Source organism: Festucalex cinctus, chromosome 10 (genome assembly GCF_051991245.1).
Source record: "Festucalex cinctus isolate MCC-2025b chromosome 10, RoL_Fcin_1.0, whole genome shotgun sequence".
In the NCBI taxonomy this organism is placed as follows: domain Eukaryota; kingdom Metazoa; phylum Chordata; class Actinopteri; order Syngnathiformes; family Syngnathidae; genus Festucalex; species Festucalex cinctus.
This window is the reverse complement of record NC_135420.1, coordinates 19878566-19904813: the sequence shown is the minus strand read 5'-3', so window position 1 is coordinate 19904813 and position 26248 is coordinate 19878566. Positions and strand designations below refer to the sequence as shown.

General features: G+C 43.3%; 2 protein-coding genes across 3 annotated transcripts in view; one reads left to right on the top strand and one right to left on the bottom strand.

Annotated features, from left to right (window-relative positions):
- Window positions 1–26248, top strand: part of atp8b3 (ATPase phospholipid transporting 8B3) — a 98364-nt gene that overhangs the window by 38531 nt on the left and 33585 nt on the right. The gene's annotated exons all lie outside the window — the stretch shown is intronic.
- On the bottom strand, window positions 1870–25804 carry onecut3a (one cut homeobox 3a). The gene is made up of 2 exons (XM_077535234.1): window positions 24463–25804; window positions 1870–7039 (listed from the first exon to the last, which is right to left on the bottom strand). The coding sequence occupies exons 1-2, from the start codon at window positions 25526–25528 to the stop codon at window positions 6747–6749; spliced, it is 1359 nt and encodes a 452-aa protein (XP_077391360.1). The 5' UTR covers window positions 25529–25804; the 3' UTR covers window positions 1870–6746.

The window sequence follows — 26248 nt, the reverse complement described above, 5'->3', positions numbered from 1 at the left end:
GGGAGGGGGGGGGGGGGGGGGGGGTGAATTTTTTTCACTTATTGATAGGATTTGCTTTAAATGACGGCATGTAGACGAAACGTGTCACCAGATGTTTGGCAGTAGGACACAGCAGCCCGTCGTGACTCAGACAGCCTCTTTCCCCCCTCGTGATTTGATTCAGTCCTTGCCCCGCCCCCTTTTGTCCTCCCCCACTGGCCTGACCCTCTCTCTCTACCTTCTGTTTTGAAACTGATTGTCTTCTACCATCACAAAGACACTTGGTTCTGATTGATTAACAGGTAACAGAAGAGGGAGAGCACAGTGTGACTGGGGGGGAGGGGGGAGGGGGGCATCCACGTCGGCAGGCCCCCGCATCCCATGGACCGGGCGACCAATCCCGTCGAGGCGAAATGACATGCGCGTGAGGCTGTTTGACAGTGAATGCCGAGGCCGTCGTCGTCGTCGCCGCCGAGGATCGATCGCCCGCCCGCCCGGCGAGGGTCCGCCGTCGCTTGTTTTTGGTCGAGGAATGGTTTCGGCATGACAAATATTGCAACACTTGGTCGTTCACAAAGATACAAACACGCACACACTCGTACACAGATCGAAGAGAAGCAATGTGGACGGACGTTGAGGTGAGTTCAAGGTCGGCTCGGGCCTGCGCGCGTCCCTCTGATTAACTCCAAGTGAACAGCCCTGTCTTTGGAAAAGCAAGACGCACATTTGGCCAGGACCCGAGCCAGGCGACCGCTAAAAGCTGAGGAATGAATGCGATTGATTGGGAGAAGAAGAGTTTGACCTCCCCCAGCGCACACTGCCCCCTACTGTCTGGAGTTATATACATCAAAGAAACATAGGTGGGGGAAAGAGTTCGGAGTAAGGGGGGGTTGCAACAACAACACATGCACACAACCAGTGATGGAAAGTCTAAAAACGAGGACCCCCTCCAATGCTTGAAAACCCCAATCCTCCTTTTTTGTTTGTTTTGTTTTTTTCTTTTTAGCTAACCAAAATATTCCCACCCGCTCCCCTTTTAACTCCTCCCACACAAAATCACAGGTCATTCCTGTTGGTTTCTATACAGTTATACAATATCCATGCACAAAAGGAACCAAAAAAAAAGCACACCTTTTCAACAAAAGGTGTTGGTCTTTGTTATTCTAAGAACATCAGGAGCACTTGAACACACCCGCGAAAGTAATTCCACCCCAACCCCAGAGAAAAGTCAACTTAAGGGACAGAAGAAAGCGAATAAGTGAAATAATTTACTTTGGTTTGTCATCGTTTTTGGTTTGCAATCAAACTTTTTCACGTTTCTGGCAGACCACGCTTGCTGTCTTCCTGGACTTTGCTTCACTTCAGCTGTCAGTATTGGTGCATAAAAATAAGACATAATTAACACCCCATTTAGATTGTTGTTGTTTTTGCTACAATTGTAGTCATTCAAAATAAAGACGCATATATCACACGTTTCACAAAGTTTTGACGGGGAAGTCAACCAAAATTTTTCTTTCAAATATGTTCTATGCAACCCCCACTAGTCTAAACACGGTATTCTGATCAATATTGTGTTTGTGGAATATGAATTAAGCAGCAAAATGCACCCGTTTTTAATCCATATTAGGGTGCAGCCATTTTGCCACTTCCTGTAACTGAAAAATGACGTAATAGTTGCCCAAGGCTCAGGTAACGACCAATCACGGCTCAGCTTTTGAATGTTACATGACCAAACTCAGAAATCAGGTGAGTTTGCTCATGTGATGTTTACAAGCTGAGCACCGATTGGTCATGCGAGTCCTGAGCCACTGTGATGTCATTTTCAGTCGAAAGCAAGTGGCAAAATGGCCGCCCCCTGAGATGAATTAAAAACGGATGGATTTTGCTGCTTTATTCCTATTCCACAAACACAATATTGATCAGAATGCCGTTTTTAGACAAGTGGGGCCGCATATAAGATGATGTAAAGACATTTTGGTGTCAACTTCCCATTTAAAACAATACTTAAAACCACGCCGTTTATACAGAAAAGGCGAATATTACATCTGTTACTGGCATTTCCGGCCTCTGCATTCAAGTAGAATTGTTACACCAAAAAAAGTACTTTTATACCCTAAAGCAAAGGGTTCATTCCTGCCTCTTTTGTCTGTAATTTCTGGAGGGGAAAGGAGGAATACAAACAACGGAAGCGAAGAAAACTGCAGAAAGACACAGGACACGCGCGTGGTCTGACATCATGCAAAAAGCGCTCTATAAATACCCAATCTTGTTTCTTCTGATTCCAATGTTGTGCCTTGTAATTTAAACATCTGTCTTCTCTTCTGTCTCTTTTGTGGCCCTTCGCAGATTCCACACATTCACCGTGTCTTTTCCTTTTATGAAAAACAAGTACATGCCGTAGCAAAAACAGCAAACGTACGAGGAGAAAATGAGCAAAAGAAACAAAGAAAAAGGAATTCTTTTTTTTTTTTTTTTTTTAACAGTATAAAGCTTCAAGTCACAAGTTTCAAAATAACTATCATAGTGTCATAGTTTCATAATCATCGTTTATCATTAGCAGTATTATTTTCATTTTTTTAAATTACATAAAGTTTACATGAAAGGTTTTTGAGGTATTTCAGAATTAATTGTCAAACACACGCCTACCAGCTCTTAGCGCTTGCCCGGGGGGGATGTCGGGACGAGGGGATGGATGGACAAGGTCAAAGGTAGGAGGGAGGAGAAGTTGTTCTTTGTGAGTCTTCCACACTTTTAACAGTGCAGCCTCTGTGCTTGCACGAGTGGAGTGAGATGATGAGCTAAGAAAACACCAAGTACAAAACCCCTCTGGGTGCCCGGCACCTCTTTGCCTTTTTGCCTCCCTCTGTCTCTGTTACACAAAAATATCTCTGATGCGAGAGAGGCAAAAAACAAAAAAACACACACAAAAAAGGGCGGCGGAGCACAGCGGGTGGGAGGGGCCGGTCGTGATCTTAAAAACACAAAAGAACGTGACAGATGAAGGAGCTAACATCATTTAAATTGAAATAAATAGCGTATAGAGATTGTTTTATAGACTTTCTACATGATAAAGTGCTTGTATTCTAGTGTATCAAGATGGAAAGTCAATATGGGAGAAAATGCTGACACAGCCTGTGTCCCTCCTCCCCCCCCTTCCCCCCTCGACTGTCCATCCAATTATGAGCGCATTGTTTCGGCGGGGTAAAAAGGGCGTGCTACCCTCCTTCGCGTGTGTGTTGGATGCGTTTGTGTGTCCAGTGCAGTCCCACCCGTGGTTGAAGGGAAAAGGCACTCAACTCTGTCCTGCAAGATGGCCACGTCGTCCTATGTGGCCAACTGCAGTCTGACTGCGCTGTTCCGAGACGGCAAATTCACATCCAGAAAGTAAAAACGAGCTTGTTTTTTTACGTTCTGGATCTGGATTTGCCTCCTCTGTGTATGTTTGAGTGTACGTATGCGTGTTTGGGGTCGTCGTCCCACCCCCCAGGCAGTTTGGGAGCGGTAGGCTTGTAGTATCTTTGGTATTAGTGGCGGTTTCACAAACCACTCAGCTTAGTGAGGTAGCCATCATTGGTTTTCTCACTACAAACATTTTTGTCAGCCCACAACACTCGAGCTGATTTGTCACTTATTCAAACCCCCACCCCTTTTTTTTTTTCTTTTTCTTTTTTGGTACCACCCTTGTAGCTCGTCCTTTTTTTTCTTTTTTTTTAGCGGCCTTAACTCACTGCTTACAGCAAGGTGAAGTTAAGTGTGATCAACTCCCGTTTCCAAGCTCTGCACTACTCTGACTACATTGTTGGAAATGCTACAGTTGCATCTTAAGACCATACGCTGAAAAGTCCCGAGCTTTAAAACAAGGTCATTTTTCGTTGTCCCTTTCGATTCAAGGGCTCAAAAAAGTACCGCAGTTCTGACATAAAGATGCCCCCCCCCAAAAAAAAGTCATTTCGTCTTCCAACAGCTCCCTGTTTCCTTTTCCTCGTGGTAAACGTCTCCTCAGAGTCCAGCTGAATGCCAAAATAAAACGAAAAATGTCCTTCATGAGCCACGTCACTCTTTTTTTTGTTTTTGATTTATCAACAAGGTGCCTTACTTTATGCACAACAGAGCATAATAGTAACAAGAAATAGAAACTTTGTGTCTATGGTACTAATTGAATACCCGCATTGTTGTAGAGAGGAAAAGGGTGAAGGGAGGTAGAAAACCAAACAATGACTGACTTTCTGGACTAGTTGCAACACATACGGCTCATGTGTATTGTCTTTTGAGGTTTGTCTTTCAACCCAAATTAGAAAAAAAAGAAAAAAAAGAATTGAAGCTGATTGTTGATTGCTGTGGCGCACACGCACCTCTTGTCACCAGTGTGTGTGTGTAAGCCCACTACCATGTTGTCTGATTGGAATTAAGGCAGTAAAGCATTGGCACAAAAATTATTGTAGCATTTTTTTTGACAGCTTGAGTGTTGGCTACAGCTAACCACTTTGTGTTTGTTTATGTGGTTTGGAGGTATTGCATGGAACGAACAATGCTTGGAGAGCTTTCGGGTCACACCGAAAAGAAAAACTGCTGTCATTTTTTTTTTTTTTCGGAAACAGTAATGATAACAAAAATTGTGGAGAAAAAGTACTAAAAATTTTTTTTCCATATTTAATTTAGGACTTGACAATAATACATGAAAAATATGATCTGCAAAAACAACCGTCCCCATTTTGTGCTCCTATTTTGCTATACGACAAACTGAGGAAAATCAACCAATCAGGGGCGGAAGGTGTGACAAAAAAATGTCAATCATTTGGTTTCATTCCCTGTAGCCTCATGCTGACCTATGACCTTGTAAACCCAGAAAAGTGCCCTATATGTAAGGGATTGTTGCTATGACACTAAACTTTGTAACGTCTGTCTCTGATTGGTTGTTTTTCTCATAGTATTTGTACGTCAAATTCGAGGGACATGATGGTGCTGGAGATGGCTGATTTTATTTTTTTTAACAGATCATATTTAAATTATCAAATTAGAATGACTGTTTTAAGAATTTTTTTTTTTTTTTTTTAAATCACAGACACTCTCTCTCTTTAAGTTGCATTTTTGGAGAGCCTAATTTGAGGAAAAAGCATTTTTTTCCATTTTTTTTTCACTAAAAAAATATTTTTCAACAGTAGTCCAATGGAATTTTTTTTTTTTTTTTTTTTTTTTTTTTTTTTTTTTTAAGAAGTCTCTTTTTGGGGAATCCTATTTGAAGTCGAATTGTTCAAGGGATGAGGGGATTTTTCATCTATAAAAAAAAAAAAAAAAGTCATTTCACAGGAATAGTCCAAAATAATAGATGGAGAAAAAAAATACAAGAATAAAGTTGTCATTTTTCAAGGGGAAGTAATGGTAGGATTTCAAAGGAGCAATCTGTTGGCATGTAGCTTGTTGGATTTGCCAACTGCTAGACTTGCTAAACTTTTTCTTCGATTTTGACTTTGTTTGTGGTATCATTATTTTTCCCTTTCAGTGTGGCCCAAATGCTCTTTTTGAATGGAACAACAAACCCTCCCAAAATAAATAGTAAACCGCCGCTGCACCTCCTTTTGTGTGTTGTACCGTTCCCTCTCCTGTTTTTGTTTGTAAAGCTTTCAAACTTTTTGGTCTGCGTGTCTTCGCTTGATCCCTGCAATTTTCCGAGTGGGTTTGAACCATCCCCCCTCTTTTCCGGCTTTGGATGAAGAGCAACAATAGGGTAATGGCTGCTTATTGATCAATGTGTTGTGCCTCTTTCCTCTATGCTTTTGGCCGGCAGGGCGCACTGTGGCTCTGCTTAGATGTGTGCAGGCGAGGTGTGCTGCTGTTAAACGGGGGCCTTTTGTGTCGCCATCTCCACTGGGTGCTCCTTTTACTCTCCCCATAGAAACCAGACGGATGCCCGAGCGTGTTTTTGTCGCTTTCCGGCTTATCGATCAGAGGAGGGGAAGAAAAAAAAAAACTGAGTGGAACAAAGAGCTTGTCCAGACATGTCGGCAGGTCTCCCTCAGTTGTGGTCAAAGAACTTTCCAATGGCAGGCCCTCCGACATCTGTGCAAGAAAAGAAAAATAGACCGGGGCCTGGAAGACCTGCCGCCGAGCGTCTTCATTTTCACCTTGAGGGAGAGGTCGAGGCCCCGCTCGCTCTGTCTGCATCGATTCATTTTTCAATTCATTAGACGGCCGTGTGATCGGGCGGAGCTGCTTTGTGAGATGGCCGGCCATCAGGGAATACCTTCGGCCGAGGGACGAGAGGTGGGGGAGCTACTGTAGAGCATCGCCGTGGTTTTGGGGTATGCACTGTGTGGGGCTCGGATAGTAAGGCTATGTGCTGTTGTCGGATTTATTGCCGTTCTTCCGTAGAGGGGTGATTCGGGAGTGAAGATGAGTCAGGATCGGTGGCTACGTCGGGTGTGCCCAATACCGTCCAACAACAAACGGAAAAAAAAAAAAAATCTTTGGTGTCTCTTTACTTAGATGCCCTAAGGATGATTTCCTTGCAAAGCCTCTGAATCAATGATTGTCCTTGTGTGAGTAATACAGAGTGGACCTGACCTCACCGTTTCCCCCCTTAGATCGTGACCGACAAAAAGATGATTGCATGGCACAAAGGATTTTTTTTGTGGGGCTAGAGACAGAGGACGTATTCGGACGGTCCAGGCCAGGAAGGGTTTTCAGAGACGGGGGGGGGAGGTGGTCTCAATGCCAGTTTGCTACGCCTGCTCGCCCAGACCTGGATCGCCCTCCTCGTCGTCCTCCTCTCAGGCCTTGGAGAAGGTGGTGGCGGAGGTGCCCGGCTGCCCGGGGCTGGTGCCGTGGTCGTCGTGCCAGCGGTCCACGCAGCGGCGCCGCGCGTTCATGAAGAAGTTGCTGACGGTGCTGAGCTCCAAGCCGAGCTGCTGAGAGATGGTGATCTGCATTTCCTTGGATGGCCGCTTGTTCTCCTTGAAGATGGCGATGAGCGTGCGCCGCTGCAGGTCGGTGAAGACCAGCCGCTGCTTCTTGGGCGCGGTGTTGCGGTCTTTGTGTTGCTCCTGTTCTTTGCGCTTGCAGGCTTGGCGTGGATGGCAGCAGTGGGAGGGATGGGGATGAAAGTGGGAGGCAGAGAGGGGAAAGAACACAAAGCAAGGTAAGTATACAAAAGTGGGTTAGTGTAAATGTTACCATATACAGTACGTATAACCGGATAATGAGAAATAAGTCCCATTGACATTGACTTTCCCACTGGCTAGCTGTCCAAACATACTCAACAGTGCCAACGAGAGATTTTTTTTCCCCCAAGGACCCCTTCAGGATCACTATACCTTTGAAACATACTACCGCGTGGACCCCTAAACATTTTGCGTTTCAACGTAATATTTCTCAGTTTAGCAGGTTTGGGTTAAGCACCAGCTGACATATTCAAATCTTCCTCATCGGCAGCTACGATTGCTCAAGTAAAGTGGCAGCAGTCTTAACGGATCCCGGAAGTCTTAAAGGTTTTCCGAAACAGTCTTAATGGATTCCTAAAGTAAAGTGGCTGCAGATAGCTTTAATAGATCTCTCTGTCATATCAGAACTTTAAATTGTCCCAGAGCTAAGGTATCTCAACAAGTGGCAATCATTTGAATGTAGATTTCACGTCAGGGTTTGTTCAAGATTGCAACATTTCCTAAAATGTTCTCCAAACAGTCTTAATGGTTTCCTAAACCGTCTTAACAGTATTTTCTTGTCGCAAGAACATTTTGAGCATGCTCAAAATGTCCTTGCGACTCTAAAGACCGTTATGACTATTTTGGGTCTTAATGAATCCCGAAACAGTCTTAAAAGTTTTCCTAAACAGTCTTAATGAATCCCATAACAGTCTTAATGGTATTTTCTTGTCGCAAGGACATTTTGAACATGCTCAAAATGGCCTTGCGACAAGATAGACAATTATGACCGTTTTAGAAACGCTGCGACCTTGAACGAACCCTAACGAAACCTGATATGAAACATTCACTAGCATCACAAACATTCATCCCTCAACGGGATATGGGCTGTAGGAAGGAGTAATTGATTTATTATTGCGAATCATTTCACAGATCTCCAAGTTTATGGCTTGTGGTCGGTCAACAGTTTGAGAACCCCGAGTATAAGGGATTGGTGGTTCACCCTCACAAATAAATGTCCTTCAGAAGTTCTGTGTTGTACACCCTAGGTTCCATATAGCACCATTGGATATTACTGGAGTTCTATGCTGGTTCTTTCGAAAGGTTCTGTGTAGCACAGTTAAACACACATTAAAACCCAAGACCTATTTGGTTCTCTTTACTGCTGTGTAAAACCATTGGATAATGGTTTGTTTCAACTAACCCCATGAATGGTGCTAAATACCAAAAAGGATTTCCCCTCCACGTCCAAGCTAAAGAACCACATTTGGGTACTTACAATACTAAATACAGTATGTAGAATCTTCATATTTTAGAGTGTTAAGGATTTTGACGTCTTCTGACTTATAAATGACCAACACTAGAGACTCACTGCCTGTGCCACTAACATTACTACATGTCTAATTTTCTGAATGTGCAAAACAACAACGGCTCCGTGACTGCACACAGCAGACAAGACAATGTCCGGCCTTGAGTCACAACTGAAAGGCACAGGCAAATAAATGCTCTGTAATCCCTCTGCCATTACGCCTCTCGTGCATCATTTGTCTGGAAAATAATGTGACTTTTCAGTTCTTCTTCCCGTTAAGTAACAACTTACACAATGTGAAAATTCCCCATTTCCGTTTTTTGCCATTTTTACCTCCCACAAAGATGGCAGTATTTCCAGAAAAAAAAAATGGCTGAAATTCAATCACAACTGATTGATCAAATGGGACAGCCATCCGAAACACATCAAAACTAGTTTTGGAGAGAATCAACCCGCTCCTAAAATGGCCCCTGACCTCAACCCTATTGATCATGGTGGGAAAGTCGAAAGTCCAGCCATTCTGCCAAAAGTGGTCAAACATTCAGCCAGAATTACAGTATGCCATAAACTTGACAGTTGCTCAGGGAAATTTATCCAAACAGTAATGAGGGCATATGCATTAATTTAAATCTGTGAGTGTAATTTTGACCTAGTCTGGGTTGGTGAAAAGTCTAAACTAAATCCTAACGTGTGCACCAAACTCTTCAAAGAAAAATCTAATTATGCTGCTTTTCAGAATAAAATCGCATCCCAAACTTTTTCTGCTTGGTGGCAACTGGTCTTAAAGTAACACCGCTCATAAAGTAGTCCATACACCGACGAGAAGCACTTCTCTAGCTTTGCTCTTATCGCCTATAAAAGTTGATTTAAAGCAAATCCATGTGCCCTGCCCAGTGGGAATATTCCTTCCATCCTGCCGAGTGCAGACAGGGAGCCAGCCTGCGGTGAAGGGGGGGGGGGCGGGACTTGGGCTGAAGATAAAGGTGGGCGTGGGCAGAGATTGGGGGTGCTCCTGCTGCTACTGTTTGATTCAATATTAATGCAGTTTGAGTCACAACGGGGGACCCGCACCAAAGTAAGCATTTTGTGCTTCAAAATGAGGACTAAGAAAAGATTGCGGAGCAAGTGGACGGAGGAGATTTTGTGTGTTTTTCAGCCAAGGAGTGAGGAAGGGAGGGGGTCGAAGAGGGGGCCAACGGAGGAGAAAAGCAAGATATTGACCGACTTTGCTGTAGGAACCGGCGGCAGGGGGGGAGGCGGGGAGGGATGGGGGGCAGCCTCTCTTCTGGGACTGAGGTCAGACTATCCCCCGCTACCCACCCCGAGCAGGTCTACAGTCTGCTACTTCAAACGGAGCCCACTGGAGCCCACTCGACTGGGCTCTGAGAGGGTATTTATAACCCAACCTTCCACCCCACCCCCTAAACACAAACACTTGAGACTGGCTCCCCTTCCCGTACATTTCAAAACACTCATTTGACGCTCGGCAGCCAGGCCAGAAAGCAGACAAGGCGGGGATTAATAGTTAATAGTGGTGCATTGTGGGTAGAGGCAGACAGGTGTACGAGCGCTGAGCGGGAATGTTAAAGCGCCGCCACCTCTGCAGCCACCAGCAATCCCCCGCCGACCGAGGGATCGAAGCTCGCCTAAACGGGCTGCGGCGTCCGAGCACGGCCTCCCCGCTGTCCTGGTTTAAGCGGGAGAGAAAATTGGAGTGGAGGGAAAGAATGAAAGCAAAAGATGTCACCCGCGTGTGGTCTCCCCCTGCTGCTGCCGCCATTGTCTGAGCGTCGACTTCGATCAGCCTCGCGCCGCATCCTGGCACATGTAAAGACGGAATTTGTTCAACTTGTACACAGGCTGGATTATTGTGTGTGTGCGTGCGTGTGCGTTTTCGCGAGGTCGCCCGGGTGGGGGTGAGGGGGGGTGATTGTGCTGAAGTGGCTGGAGTCAAGCAGTGGCGCTGTGTGTCTAATTACAGTGGAACAGAGCCCATTGATCAGCCATTGCAGTCCAATCTGTTTACTACAGACGTCTAACCTGCACACGGGCCCATCCATCATATTCACGTTTCACATCGACACTGCAGCTATGTATTTATATACAATAGTGTACACACACAAGCTCACGGACCACTTCATTAGGTACCTACTGAAGGGAGAGTGCCGCATCAAATCTACACTTTCATTTAATTCAAATTGTATTTTTATTTATGTTGTTACTATAGTGGTGTGCAACTGCACCACATCATAAAAACAATTTAAAAAAAAAAAATGCTTCACCCAATTACAACTATTATAACAATTGAGCTTGCCTTATACGGGCAGCTTATATTCTAACCTAATTGAGCTACAAAAAGTCTACACACCCCTGTTCAAATGCCAAATTTTTGTGATTTAAAAAAATAAAATAAAAAAAAATAGACCAAGATACATTAAAGCCCTTTCAATCACGGGTGTTATGTTAGACAATTGAACTGCCAATGTGGAGTAAACATTTTTGACTGGCAAATACATTCAAATGTGTTTGCAAATATATTCGATCATACTTGTAGGCTAAATACTAAAGTAGCATTTTCCCCATAATACCATAATGGGAAAAAATGCCCAACAAAAATCATGCAGACATAATAATAAATCATAAAAATTATGACTAAATGTTTACTTATTTAAGTTTCGAATGTATTAGTACTAAGTAGGCCAAATGCTTATAAATAAATAAATACAATTTTTTTAACTTAGACATTCACAAGTCAAAGCCTTTGGACATAATGATTTATTTTATTTTTATTTTTTATTTTTTATTTTTTATAAAGCATTTAGACTACAGGTAGGTTTGAATGTATTTGCAAACACTCCATAGGCAGGTTCTTCAAGCATCTACAGCACTAATTATTTTTAAAGGTCTTTGAACACACTTTTAGAACAATACAAATACATTTAAAAATATATAATCAGATCTAGTGAGAGCAAAAGCAATGAATAAAATGTAATTATTGTACAAACAATAGACCTAACTTGTTTTTCCAAACAAACTCATCTCACAATATATGTCAATAACCATGGGCAAAGATGCACAAAGTGAACCGATAGCTGTCACTTTCTGTAGGCTTAAAAAGCAGGATTACAGTAGATAGCATTTAATCATTTTCAACAACAAAAACAGGCTCTGCTAAAGTAGAGAACTTCCGCTTTTATTCCTCTTCTTTCCAATTTACAGTCTCAAGCTAAATAAGTGGGCCGCCATCTAGGGGTCAAAAGTGAAAATACAGTGAACCCAATATAATGGTTTGACACATCTGTTTACATCACAATACTGAACTTTTTTTAATACCCCTCCACTGCTCACTTGTGTTGCATTTTATGTCGAGCCAATCATTGTCCATAATGAGAAATACTCTCACTGCAACATCATTACTGCATTTCTACGGCACTTCAAACAACTTTGGAAGTAACGACAAGGCTCGTCATTACGATGGATGGATCGTTGCATTCCTTTCTACGTCTTATATCAACAATTTTGGACTCGAGGTGGGAATCAATCACAGGGAAAATCACGAGAGTGATGGTGCAATATATTGGAAGGAGAAAACAAACGCCTATGATGCATCACCGAAATAGGAGGAAAAAAAAACGGGTTTTATTCGCTAGTGAGCCAAATTTTAAAGTTTTAATTTAAAAAAAAAGATGAAAAAAATAATCATTTGTTGCTGTAAATATTTCTTTTACTACTGGAAATCATCTTCCTATAGAATGTCTTGCAAGAAAAATGAGAGCTTGAACAGAGCAATTGCTTAATTAGCCACATGCTGCTTCACCAAATCTATAGATTAGTCTGTTTTATGTAACATGTTTGGAAACGGAAATGAGAGATGTTGTATTTTCAAATATTACATTGTTTTTCTTGTTTTGTGGCATTCTAAGAATGTGTGGTCCAATATATTGACTGTTTTTTTTTTTTTTTTAATATTTTTCCTGCACCCTCCCTGCTCTCAATAACATTCATCCACTGCCAATATTATCAATTTAGATTTACATCCGTTTCAATATTTAATTTCATGCATGCTTCTCAACCTCAACATCTCTGGCTCTATTTAGCTGAAGCAGTTTCGAGTTGACCCCAAGACCTTTTGCCACTTGCTCCAACCAACCACATCAGGTATTAGGGGTGTTCGATACCACTTTTTTTTTTTTTTTTCAAACTGATACTAGTACAGTGCTCAACTCTTGAGTAGTCACTGATAGGGATGTAACGATATCTTGACGTCACAATACGATATCGCGATATTGTGGGGTGGTTGGCGATATTTAAAAAAAAAAAGGTCACAATATTGTGCTTTTGTACATAACAGTTATGTTATTATTATTATTATTATTATTATGTTTTATTATTACGTTAATGTTAATGCACGCACACATTGAGTTCCTCCACTTATTGACTTGCTTCACAGGCACATTACGTTCCCCTTCATCTGACAATTAGTGAAGATTTTAAACACAGAAGGGCCAAAACATCCCAAATGAAAATTAAATTGAACTTAAAAAAACAAAAACAAAAAAAAACTAGCCACCAGAGGGTGCTAGAACTGCGCAAATGCAAATCAACCTGACTTTTTTTTTTTTTATCAGATGTTTTGCATTTAAATATTGTGAACAGGACCACAATGATATTGTGGCAGTTTTAATATCATGATATCACAATATTGCACTTATCGTTACATCCCAAGTCACTGATACCAAGTACCAATACCGCTTGTACTTTTTGATATATAAAAATACCCCCCCCCCCCCAAAAAAAAAAAAAGATGACAGATCATTTTAAAGAAAGACCTATATATATCCTAATATAGCACTTTCCTTAAAATTACAAGAAATTAATGACATTTTTTTTTTTTTATTTCTAGTTCTTGGTCATAGAAGGGCCACAAGAGAGCAACCGATACCAGTATCAAGTACTGATAATCTATTTTTGCATCTATATATATATTTTTTTCATTTTATATGATATATAGTAAAACTATTTATTATTAAGTTCAGTCCATTCTATATTATTCAAAGTATTTATTTTTATACGTTATTTAAATATATATTTTTAAAAGATGCTATTTTTTCGTGTGAGTTTTGTGTAAAATCTCAACCCTTGACATAATATGCATTTATGGGGTATTTTAGAATTATATTTAATTATTTGTACACCAAATACGTTTATACAGGCCTCTATGAAGTGTACATGAGCTGTGCCTATTTTGTTCTTTCCAACAACGTTGCTTGCCTCTCGCCCTTTGACCGCCCGGTGTCGCTCTCGCCACGGACCTGCTTTTGCAACAGGGGGGCGCCACGGTGCGCTGCCTTTGCTACAGGCGCTGGATTTACTAATCAATATCGATCGATCCGGTGAGGAAGGGGGCCCTGATTACTGAACCAAGCTCGGCGTAGAAAAGGGGGTCGGGAAAAAAAAAAAAAAAAAAAAAAATCGATCATTGCAGCTTTTCGAGCTCCAGTGGGCACCACCGAGCGGAGGGGGCGGACGTGCACAAAGAAGCAGCCGGGACACGAGCGCGCATTTTCGGCGTTGCAACGCTCCCCGCTGCTTCCTCGGCCCCGCGGGGACTTGTCAGAGATGGCGGCTTATCCCTCGGGCGACATGTTTTTGCAGAATATATTTATAACGCCACATCATGCATGGGGAAATAAGAAGCGAGCGATGGCGTCTTGCAGGATACTCCTGGTAATATTGCTTATAATTTAGTCCCCCCCCCCCTCCAACCATCACAACTCAACGACGGCATTAATATTCCCCTTCCCAGCGACGCACGGAGCGAGGTTAAGAGAAAGGCACATGGCTGTTCAATAATCGATCGATGGATTCGTGAATAATTCGTGTGCGAAATTCACTTGGTCCAATTAATTATGGCCCGGAGGAGGAGTGGGTGGAGATTCATGGTAAGGGGGAAAGAGCCCAGGAAATGGTGGAAATTAAAATACAAGTAATCGCATATGGAACCAAATCATACTGCGCATGCGTACACATCATTTGACACATTTATATCTAGTGCAGTGGTGGATCTAAAACTTTTTACGCAAATGTTTTAATGTTTCTAATAAAGTTCATATAGGCTAAAAGTTAAATGAAAATTGTACCATATGAAATGTTTCGAAATGAACATAAAAAAATATGTAACGCAAATGTATTGAACTTAAAGTTAAACGCAACTGAACTTTACTTGGAAGTGATTCTTTTGAATACCATGCACTCTTTTGAGAATCCATCCATGTTTACTCAAAAATGTTGACGTAACCAAATCTGTCAACAAGCCATGTTGCGCATGCGTACATTGACGCTATCTGGAAAAAATATTTTCTGTGAGCCTCATTGTTACCCAAAATACATTCAAAAATATATCCACCGTATTGGCCTGCTGTTTAGGGATGAGCGAGTCTGTATCGGGCCGATATTTTAAGGTATTGGGTACTCATGGAAGTTGTCGATACCAGCCACCAATACTAAAGGGGAAAACAATATCAGATATTGAGTAATTCCTCCTCAGCAGTAGTTGGCGTGACTGTGGCAGTTTGACTCGGCACAAAGTTTTTGACATTGTGCTAAATTAATTTTTAGATCAATTTCGACACTTTCCTCCTCATTTTTTTTTTATCCAGTCATCGCTTTTTCTCATATTTTAAAATCTTTTGTCATGACAATTGTAATGAATGTCAAATATTCACGTGATTGGGAATAGATTGTGTCTAATGTAAAAAAAAAAAAGAAAAAAAAGTGAGCTCAAACATTTAAGGCCACAAACGATAAAATTTAAATTTTGGCAATTTAATTATATATTTTTAGTTTTGCTGTTGTGGAAAAATTACCTTTCCCACATGTCACAACAAAGAAATAAGAGTTGACAGAACTAAAATATTATTCCCCATCAAAATATCGGTAAAAACAACAATATCAATAAATCATATTATCAAGTTGGTCCAATATTAATAAACTTCAATCCACCAGACGCACTTTGCCCAAGTAGAGTCACGTGCGCGCGCGCGCGTGTGAGAGAGTGAGTGAGTGAGTGTGTGTCAGACAGGCTGCAGGCCAAAAAGGCGGGCCAAGAAAAATCCTCGCAGCTCAATATCGGCCGCGTGTAATGAGTGCGAATTGGCGTTAATGCACTGATAACGGGACACAATTTGTTGCTTGGCCCTCCTGCAAGGCATCACTCCTGCGCGCACGCGCATTCTTCACTCGAGAAGGTCGCCGCAATATTAGGAACAGCGCTCAGGTGTGTGTCTGTGGTGGTGGGTGGGGGGGGGCGTAGCGTTCTGTTTCTACTTTATTAGCAGCTTTTTATGGCGCATGCACTAATGAGCGCGGCAGTCGAGTAATTAAATGCACTGGAGCGTTTTGAGGGAGCCTCATTTTTAAGAAGCGCGATGATTATGATTATTACCGCCGCTTTAATTGCACATCTTGCAGCCATTCGTTTCCAACTCGCGTCTTATGTGAGATTAAACATTGATTTCGTCCACTTCATTTCTTAAAGCAGCTACGTGATGAACAGTATAGCGTGCACTGAACGTTAATTGAGATTTTTTTATTTTTTTTTTGCTAGTAAAATGTTAACGATGAAGATGTGGTTCAGAGTTTTTCCATTAAATAATCCGGTAAACAAATTTTCCGATATTGGATTTCAATGTGAGCACCAAATTAATCATAAACTTTTTTTTTTGGGTGAAACTGTCATTTTAATTTTAGTTTAGTTTGATACATTTTTAATTATGCACCAAATAAAAAAAAAGTAATTCAATTGCATTCGCTGTTTATTTGTATACAAAAATGTGTTCTTTAATATGTGCAGAAATCTTCAAATGAACACAAAAATTAATTTTATTTAACGAGCGCGCGCGCACGCTGTGAAGGATTCAAATAAATAAATCGATTAGCAGACGGCAAAATGGTGAACAAAAACACGGGTTGCTTATTATATTTTAATAACATGTAATTCCGAGTGTGTTGGCACCCACATCGATTTATTTATCAATTGATTTCACACTCGTTTTGCTCCTTTTGTTGTTGTGTGCTTTGCGCGTGTGCACGCGTGAACAAAATAAAAGTTAATTAAAAATTGCAACGTTAAATTAAAATGTGATTCATTCATTAAATTAAAATGTCTAAACATAATAAAAATTAAAATAGCAAAAATTGCAATTTGAGATGGCTTTAAAATATTTTTTTTTATGATAAATTGAATTTTACACACGCGCACACGCACGTTAAATCTTCTATGGAGATTTCCACAGTTAATACCAGATTAAATTGCCTTTTGGAAAGCTGGCACTGCTCAATTGGATTGGATCCTCTTGTTCTATTAAGCAAGCCATTATCGGCCCTTTAATAACCGATGGCCTGTCAGTGTGCCAGATAAGCAGACAACACACACACCGGACACAATATTAGGTACATCTAACTGCATCCAAATTACAATTATAGGCCTATAATGGATTAAAAAAAATCGTTTTAACGATTTGTTTTATTATGACGTACTGAGCGCCGTTTCTTTGGTTGCTTTATTTAAATTCATGTGGCATCATTATACGCAGTAAACAATAATAAACACATTCTATCTATATTAATATTGATTTTTTTATTTTGTATCTTTTTTTTTAAGAAGTTTTCGCTTTTTGCGCCAAACCCCCTCGACTTTCTCGCTATTTTTTTTGCGCGCAACCTTAAAACTGATCGCCTAGACGCAATGATGACATATTTTCACATGATTCTCATATGTTTGGACACAGCTGAAGAATTCGGCGCTATCGCAAGCTTGCACAACACTACTCCATTGCGCCGTTTAATTGCACAACCCCCATTTACCTTTCCAGCATGCATGCGTGCGTTCTTTGGACTGATGCTGATTGCGCGCCGGGGGTCAAAAGTCACGATTTGTTTTTTACACACACGCATACCACAAGGACGAATAAGCAGATTGAATTATGGTTATCTGGTCTCCTTTGTGTATATTTGCCTGGAAATAAATGTGTGCGCGTGTGCAGGCATTAACCCTTTTGATACTATCCGCGCGTGCATTCAGTCGACTCTGGCAGCAATTTGATTTAAAGGTCATTCTCTCCTATCGATCCGCTTCGGCGTGGGGGGAGGGGACCAGTGGGGGGGGGCGTAGGAATTGATCATGTGAAATAAAAGAGACGGTATGGGAGACTGTACAGAGTCCAGACCTCCTCCATTGCATTCGTAATTGTAGGTATACGTGCACGCGCGGCGGTGGCCCTGCACGGTGTGAATTGGAGCCATCACGTGGGAGGGCGTGCACGCGACTCGGCTGCACACCAATTTGACTTTCTATTAGAATCGCATTAGTTTTGAATAATACACGCGACCCCGTACGAGCAGCGTGGGATGCATAACGAAGAAGTTAAATGCTGGTGAACTTTGGAAGAAGGCAAGGGGGGGGGGGGGGGGGAGGTGCAATTTTGTTTGGCGTCACGTCCAAAAACGGTTCATGCAGAAATGGTGTCTGCGTAATATGGGTGGGTGGGAGAAAGGAGGGGGGGGGGGGGGGGGGGGGAAGGGGGGGAGGGGGGGGGGGGGTTGCGTGGCTCGGCTCCAGGGATGGAAAGCAGAGGTCGGGGAATGGAAATCGATACATATTCAGGGCTGGCCACATCGGCCTTCTAACTAACAATGTGTGGTCGCAAGAGCCACTCAGAAGCAGGCTCGCATCCGCACCGAGGGAGCACAGGAAGTCAAAGCGTGAACGTCCGGTTTGCCTTGTACGCGAAATGACTTCTGTTCAATTTAAATGTCGAAATACAGCACAGACGGGCACTTTTTTTTTTAAATAAGGGACTATGTTTGACTAATTGACCAAGGCAATATTGTATTTTTTCCCTGCAATGAAACAGAGAGTGCTCTACAAAAAAACAAAACTAAACAATTTGTCGCCAATTTTTATCATCAATGAATCGATCTTTTTCATGGTATCAAATTGCTCTTCTTGAGATGTTAGGGCAGCACAAAACGTCAAGGTAAAAGACAAAATTGAGCAGCCCTTTCACGACCCAATTACAAGTCCCTGTCCAACATGGTGGACATATGACGTTTACATTACACAAACACGATGTAGTATGATATTTTATGGCCTGTTGCCACAGTTACCTTTAAAAAAACAACAAATAATTACTAGATTTCAAAAGATTTGTTACTAATTACTTCAAAGTAACCACATTACATTATGTTACTTTTACAATTACATATTCAACAAGCAGTATAGTTACTTTATAATTGATTTTAAAAGTGACATCACTTTTTAACAGTGATGTTTTTTATTCTTTAAAAAAATCCTTTCATTTATGTAATTAATAATTTATTTAATATATACAATGACTGCATGCGATTGGCTAGCGACCAGTTCAGGGTGTACCCCGCCTACTGCCCGAAGTCACCTCGGATAGGCTCCAGCACCCCCGCAACCCTTGTGAGGCGTAAGCGGTCAGGAAAATGGATGGATATACAATGATGCATTTAGTTTTTAATTTAATTTGTTTTGTGACATTTATTCCATTGCTTTTCCCACTCCTCCCCTTACCATTTTTGAGCATTTATCAAATATCATTGCTATTACATTTGTAAATGCGCAATGATGCCCAAAACATTATCAATACTTCTTTTGTCCAGTATGATATTGAAGTATGGTGGCCTAATCGGGTCAAAAAGGCTCAGTCACCACTGATGGTGGAACAGGACATGATAGTCTTTCACCACAGCTGCCCTTGTTTACTAGCTTAGAGAGATCACATTATGATTTATTTGCATATTGATCCTTGACAAAGGTCCAATATCCCAGCTGAGGCTAGTTTTGAGGAAGAGAGCAACATCATACACGGGTTAGGTTAGGGGTTCATTTCACTCAGTATGGAGTTGCTTAGAACCTGTACTATGGCGCTGGCTCACCGAGAACCAAAGTGACTAAAAACTTAATACAGGGGTCCTCGGTTTACGATGGAGCCATGGTCTTATCGCTAAGCTAGTGCCGTATTGAAGTCATAACTGCAATAAATAATTGCATGAAAAACAGAGGTGGCAAATCCTGGTCCAGAAAGTTTGGTTTTAGGCCCATGTGCGAGCTAGCTAGCTAGCGAGCTCCCGAGCTCCTATGGTGCTTCTTTACCTTTTAGGGCACTAGCTAGCTAGCTTCCTAGCTAGCTCCCATGGCGCTTCTTTACCTATTAAAACGCTAGCTAGCTAGCTCCCTAGCTCGCTCCAATGGTGCTTCTTTACCTTTTAGGACGCTAGCTAGCTATCTTCCTAGCTAGCTATCTTCCTAGCTAGCTCCCATGGTGCTTCTTTACCTTTTAGGGCACTAGCTAGCTAGCTTCCTAGCTAGCTCCCATGGCGCTTCTTTACCTATTAAAACGCTAGCTAGCTAGCTCCCTAGCTCGCTCCAATGGTGCTTCTTTACCTTTTAGGACGCTAGCTAGCTAGCTTCCTAGCTAGCTCCCATGGTGCTTCTTTACCTTTTAGGGCACTAGCTAGCTAGCTTCCTAGCTAGCTCCCATGGCGCTTCTTTACCTATTAAAACGCTAGCTAGCTAGCTCCCTAGCTCGCTCCAATGGTGCTTCTTTACCTTTTAGGACTCTAGCTAGCTATCTTCCTAGCTAGCTCCCATGGTGCTTCTTTACCTTTTAGGACGCTAGCTAGCTAGCGCCAGGGGCTAAAGCCAAACTGTGGCAGGGTTTTTAATTTCTAGACCTGGATTTGCCACCTTTGAATTGAAAAACACTTCGAGGCTATAAATATGAAACACTGTATTCTTTAAAAGTGCAATTGTGTACTGTACAATTTGCATTGTTCCATCGGTTTAGCGGATAACGATTCCTCCCCAATTTGGAGTCCGCATCCACCCGTGTCTTCCATCACGTGTCGCCAAACAGCCTCAGGGGTTTGACCTGCGGTAAAACGAGCGGCCCGGCTCGCCCGCAAGAGGCTTTGAAAGGTTGTACGCGAGGCGTCTCGCTCGCTGCTTACATCACAGCGCGAGCGCTTAACGAACGGCGAGGCGCCCAAACCGCAGCCGCGCTGTTTACTCCCATGCCTCCCTTACCACCACCATCAATTATTAAAGTGGCGCGATCGATCATCTCGCCGGCTTACATTCAGATTTGTATTATTTTTTGTTCATATATTAACACCTTGTATCCAATTAGAACCTCGCAATGGCTCCAAAAGAAGAAGTGCTGATTGTTTATTTTGTGATGGGCTGAGTTTGGGTCTGCTCGGATCCATGTTGTGATCGACACCAATGTGGATTGTGTTATTGATCCATGGCTGGGAGCTGTTGGATGAAATAATTGTGTTTAGGGCCTACAAGAATGCGATTAACCAAGTGTTGAGGCAGCCAGAGTTCACCACCTTGAACTGTCCTCAAACTGAAGGGCGAAAAGGGAGGAGGGGGCTGCGTTTGTGGACTGGTTCAGCACCACGGACAGCATCCCTGACTCAAACTACAAGCTTTCTAATAGGTCGTAAAATCAACTTACTAGACTGTAACCCTTTTAATAGATCACTTGACTGCAACACTTGCCAGAGACTTTTAATTGCCAGTGTGTGCATAAGCGTGCCGGCGTGTAGTGCATTGAATAAAGACCCCTCATTCTCCTCCTAAATAATGCCCACCGCCCCTCCTCGCAACCTTTTTTTTTTTTTTTTTTTTTTCAGCGGGTCCTGACCTAAGCACCCTGGAACGTGCCTCGACCATTCATATGCAAATGAGCCAACTGTGCTTTTATTTTTTTTCTGCCAAGGTTTATTGCCAAGAATGTGTGCGTGTGTGTGTGAGTAGAGGAATTAAAATAATGCAACAGGGAAATGATAAAGGCAATAATACTGCCAAAAAAAAAGTGTATTTATCGGTTCATTATTTATTTAAAAAAAAAAAAAAGTCGACACACCCCCTGTTTAATTAACATGTTTGTTTTTTTTGTGATATAAGGGGAAGTCGAGCCCAAAATTTTCTTGACAATAATATCGATATCAAAACTCATTACTTTTTTAGCCATCTCAGAAGGCGGCCATTTTGCCGCTTGTTGTCAACTTGGCTCAGGTACCGACCAATCACAGTTCACCTGTTTTCTGAAGTTGAGCTGTGATTGGTTGTTACCTGATCCCCGAGTCACTGTGATGCCATTTTCAGTCGACAGCAAAATGGCCACCCCCCCCCCTGAGATGGATCAAAACAGGGTGGATTTTGCTGCTTAACTCATATTGCACAAACACAACATTCATAAAAATATTGTTTAGAATAGTGGGGCTGCCTAGAACAGGTTATTTTAAAGACATTTTTGGGGTTTATATAATTAAAAAAAAGTAAGTAAATAAATAAATAAATAAAAGATTTTTGGGAGATGTTGAACCTTAAGACAAAGTGAAAGGAATTATGAACAAAACTGTCGGGTGTCTGCTATCAAGCAAAAACATGCCGGGAATAGCTGACTAAAACACCTGAACTCGATTTGGGGTTTGGCAGAGCTCAGTCAGCGTTTTAAATGGTAGTTGGTGTGTACTGACTCCCATTTAACACAAGTTTGAATGTGATTGGTTAATTCTGAACACAGCTACATATTGTGGGTGTGCACACTTACGCAAACAATGTTTTGTTTTTTCTAGTTATTTTAACTTGCCACCTCGAAAAGATATATTTTTCTTATTAATGGTTTGAAATTGTCTTCTCATTTGTTTATTTATTTTTTTAATATCACAAAAACATTGCATTTGAGCAGGGGTGTGTAGACTTTTAGAACATCCCCAAAACAACTAAAGGACACCAATTTTGGTTCCTTGCTCAAAGTTTAGGAAGTTGACTACTGCAACCCCAGTCTTTTCCTAATTTATAGTCCCAATGTAAGTGTAAATTATGAAATATATGAAAAAAATGATGCATTGATTGAACAAATATTTAATATGTTGTGCTTAATATTTACAAAGTTAACTCCTGTAACCTTGTTACCTTTGTTTCTACATTTCCCAACCATATTAAATGTATATCTGACAAAAAAAAAAAAGTGTTTCAACAGCTGAACAAATGAAATATTATGAGCATTTTTGGCTTACATGTGCTTTTATTTGATAAAAAAATTGCCGCACCTCTGATATATAACACCTCGAAACAACAAATGGAGGCAATCGTACGCCGCCATCCTTCTTTACTGGAAACATTTTTTTTAAATAAATGACCCTCATGGTGATATTTCCCCCAAATCTATAAGTTAAAGGAGACCCATAAAAAGACACATTTGCAACCACGCCACAAAATGGTGACAAAACTGAGAAATTGCTTAAAAAAAAACCCCCCCAAAACAAAGCAGCTGTCTTTTTACGACACCCCCACCCCTTTCCTCACAATACACCCCTCTCATTCTCCTGCGAGGGGGAGAGACCAATGGGAGAGAGTGCTGAGGCGGGATAATTGATAGATGCACTGGCTATCCTTATTGATCAGGCCCGTATTGATCCCACCAAATACATTGAGATGGAGTGTGGAATTCAACACAGATGCAAAAGACGAATCGTTTTAAGCGTTCATGCCATCTTTTAACGTCTCCTCCATACCCGTCGTGTCTTGTATACAACAAAACTGATAGACCTTTGTTTTGAGTTTTTTTTTTTTTTTTTTTTAGGGTCCGCCTGTGGCTGTTTGCCCCACAAGGCGTGAAGGGCAAGCACAATCCTCCTAAAACGTCTGCACACACTCAATTTGTGCGCATGTACAGACAGTGGCATTTTCGCATTAGCTAAGCAGGGCAGCTTGCATTGATTTGTGCGACTGTGATGAATTTGGAATAGTAATTTGAAGTTATTGATTGATGTGGCCCGGCGAGCTTCACTTTCAGCACTGTGTCCCCCCCCCCTCCCCCTTTTTTTCCTCGGTCTCTTTCTCTCTCTTTCTCTCCCACACACATCATGGTCATTTTAAATGCAATCAGTAAAATAATTCTCCCGCGCATTTGCATGTCGGCCATTTGTCATTTTGTCCTCGTCATGAGCGCCATTTTGGCTCAAAGTTAAGCGTTCACAATACGTTTTGCTAAATAACATAACATTTAAACACCCCCATTCGTTCAAGGTAAAAGATTTACGCGCACCTTCTTCACCCCCTCGACGGATGTCGGCTGCTTTTATCCCGATACAGAGTGTTGAAGATATAAAACCCCGCACAGCCCAATTAGCTTTAACTGCGGTGGCACTTAAAGAGACAATTGCGGGGCGGCGTTTAAATCTTTATTTACCAGAAACCACCGCCGAAAAAAAAAAAAAACGCGCCGAGGAACAATTTACATGCCAATTAAGTGCTTTTCAATAAGGCATCGACTGGAACTAAAATATGCCACTATAGCCTGCCGTAATTGAAGTGTTGCCTTGAAATACGACGCACAAAAAAACAAGGGGAGCTGATTGACGTCTAACGGGGCCTTTTACAGCAAAGAGGCGTCGATGAGAGCTTTTAAGCCCAGCTCGAGTGTTTTTATTTAAGTCCTCTTCATCGACGAGAATGATGTAGATGCCACAAAAAAAATAACAAGAGGAGGTTGTGAGGGGGTTTCCCTGCAAAACGGTTTTTGAAGAGAACGCGCGCATCTGTTTTTGTCTGCCTTGATCCAAATCGATCATTTATCAAAGCGCCACTCTGAAAAGGGACGCTTGGACATGAAGTATTGATCCACGGGAGGTCACGCACCCCCCATCCTCATCTCTTGTTTGCAAAGATGATGGGGAGGCGCAGAATCAAGTTTGGTCGCAGTCCAAATTTCTTATGTTAGCGAATATAAAAGTGCTCATATTATCAGTCCGTCTGCAGCATCAATCAAACAGCAGGCCAACGTTTAACTCCCCAACCAAGTTGGACTCGATAGCATCGACTAATAACTCGCCGTAATGTCTGTTTGAGCCGCCATCGACAGTCTCGCCACATTGACTTTCGATTGATCCGCTCGGGGAGCCGCCGCGGTGTCCAAGTGCCGCCTCGTCACTCACCTGCAAGCCTCAGCGCCGACATCCGCTGGAATTCCGGCTCCTGGAGCCACTTCCACATCCGCCGGAAGGTCTCGCGGCCCGACTTGAGCTTACTCCACGGTTTAGGGTTCCGCAGCAGGTCGGACAAGGTGCCCTGCGAGCGGCACAAGATCCTCTGGGCGAAGATGGCCTGCGGGATGCTGTAGCGCTTGAGCTCGGCCGTGATTCGCTGCGCCACCTCCTTGGTGTTGATCTCCTCCACCTGGCCGGAGCCGCCGCCGCCCCCCTGCGCGCCCCCCACCACCGTCTGCCGCTCCCGCTCCGACAGCATGGAGCCGTTGGCCTGAGAGTGCGGGTGGCCGTGGTGGTGGATGCCGTTGAGGGACGTCATGAGGCCGGCGCCGTGGCCGCCGAGCCCCCGCGCCAGGTGCTCCTCGCCCCTGGACAGCATGGCGGCGTGGGAGTCGAACCCCCCCGCCGAGAGCATCTTGTCGTTGGAGAGGTGAGCTCCGGGGCCGTACGCGCCGAGTGGCTGCTGCGAGCTGTGCAGAGGCCCCAAGCCGTTGGAGAGCGGGGACAGCGACTGGCCCATGCCGGACATGTCCTTGGGGTAGTGGCCGTACAGGTTGCTCATGGAGGCGAGGCTGCGGTCGTCCCGCATGAGCGTGAAGCTGCCGCTGACGTTGCCCGCCGCCAGCCGCTGGTGCGCCGGGTGGTGGTGGTGGTGGTGCGCGTGCGGGTGCGGGTGGTGGAACTTCTCCGACACGGTGGAGATGGGCGGCAGGTGCTGCAGCGGCGTCAGCGTGGTGTAGGTGCCGCTCAGGCTCATGCCGCCCGAGTCGCACGACATGCTCATGGCCGGGTGCAAGGGCCCCGAGAGCGCGTGGTCGGCGCGGTAGTCGCCCGCGCCGTCCAGGATGGAGGCCATGCTGGACACCATGGCCGAGCGGCCGTGGGACGACACCAAGTTCCGGTGCGACGCCGCCGACGGCTGCCGCGGGTGGTGGGGGGAGTTCATGAGGTCCCCGCTTTGGTGGGAGTGAGCCACGCCGTGCAGGTTGCCAATGTTCTCCATTGTAAGCTCCATCTTTGGGGGAGGAAATCAAGAGGGGGGGGATTGTTTAATTCCACCCCGCTCGGACGCACGCACGCACGCACACGCACGCACTCGCTCCTCTCGTCTCCTCTCCTCTCCTCTCCTTTCCTTGCCGATAAATTGTGAACGATTTCAAAGCCGAGCCATTGATTGCGGTTGCTTGTCTGCAGTCAATCCAGCATGGTCCTCTCTCTCCTTGTGGCGCCAACCTCTGCTCGCTTTCCTCTTCTCTCACCCCTCTCTCTCTCTCTCTGTGTGGACGCTCACATCACGCAGGCAGCCTGTGCGCATGTGCGCGCCCCCGTGGCGTATCCCCGAACGCGCGCGCTCCCGCAGAGGAGGGAAGGATTTGACGTCACGCCGTCTGCTTGCGTATATACTGGAACTCGAACTCCGGCCCTGAAGATTGCATGATTCGACTGTGTCCGTGATGATAAACACAACCAAATAAGGAACACTCTTGAGCAACGTTTACTTTAAGGAGGATAACAGGAGGACTCTTCCTTGTTGTTTTGTGATAAAAAATGAGAGTGCCACGTGTTCTGCGGGTGAAAGGTTAAATATTAATAACGCCGAGGCCACGTCGAGTTTTAAACATTCGATATTTATTGTTGCAGCGACTTTAATCACCAACGTGGCGCATCATTTATTCAAGCTAAAAAGTGAATATTGAATTTTCGAGATGCATCATGCAAGATGATTTGTGTATGG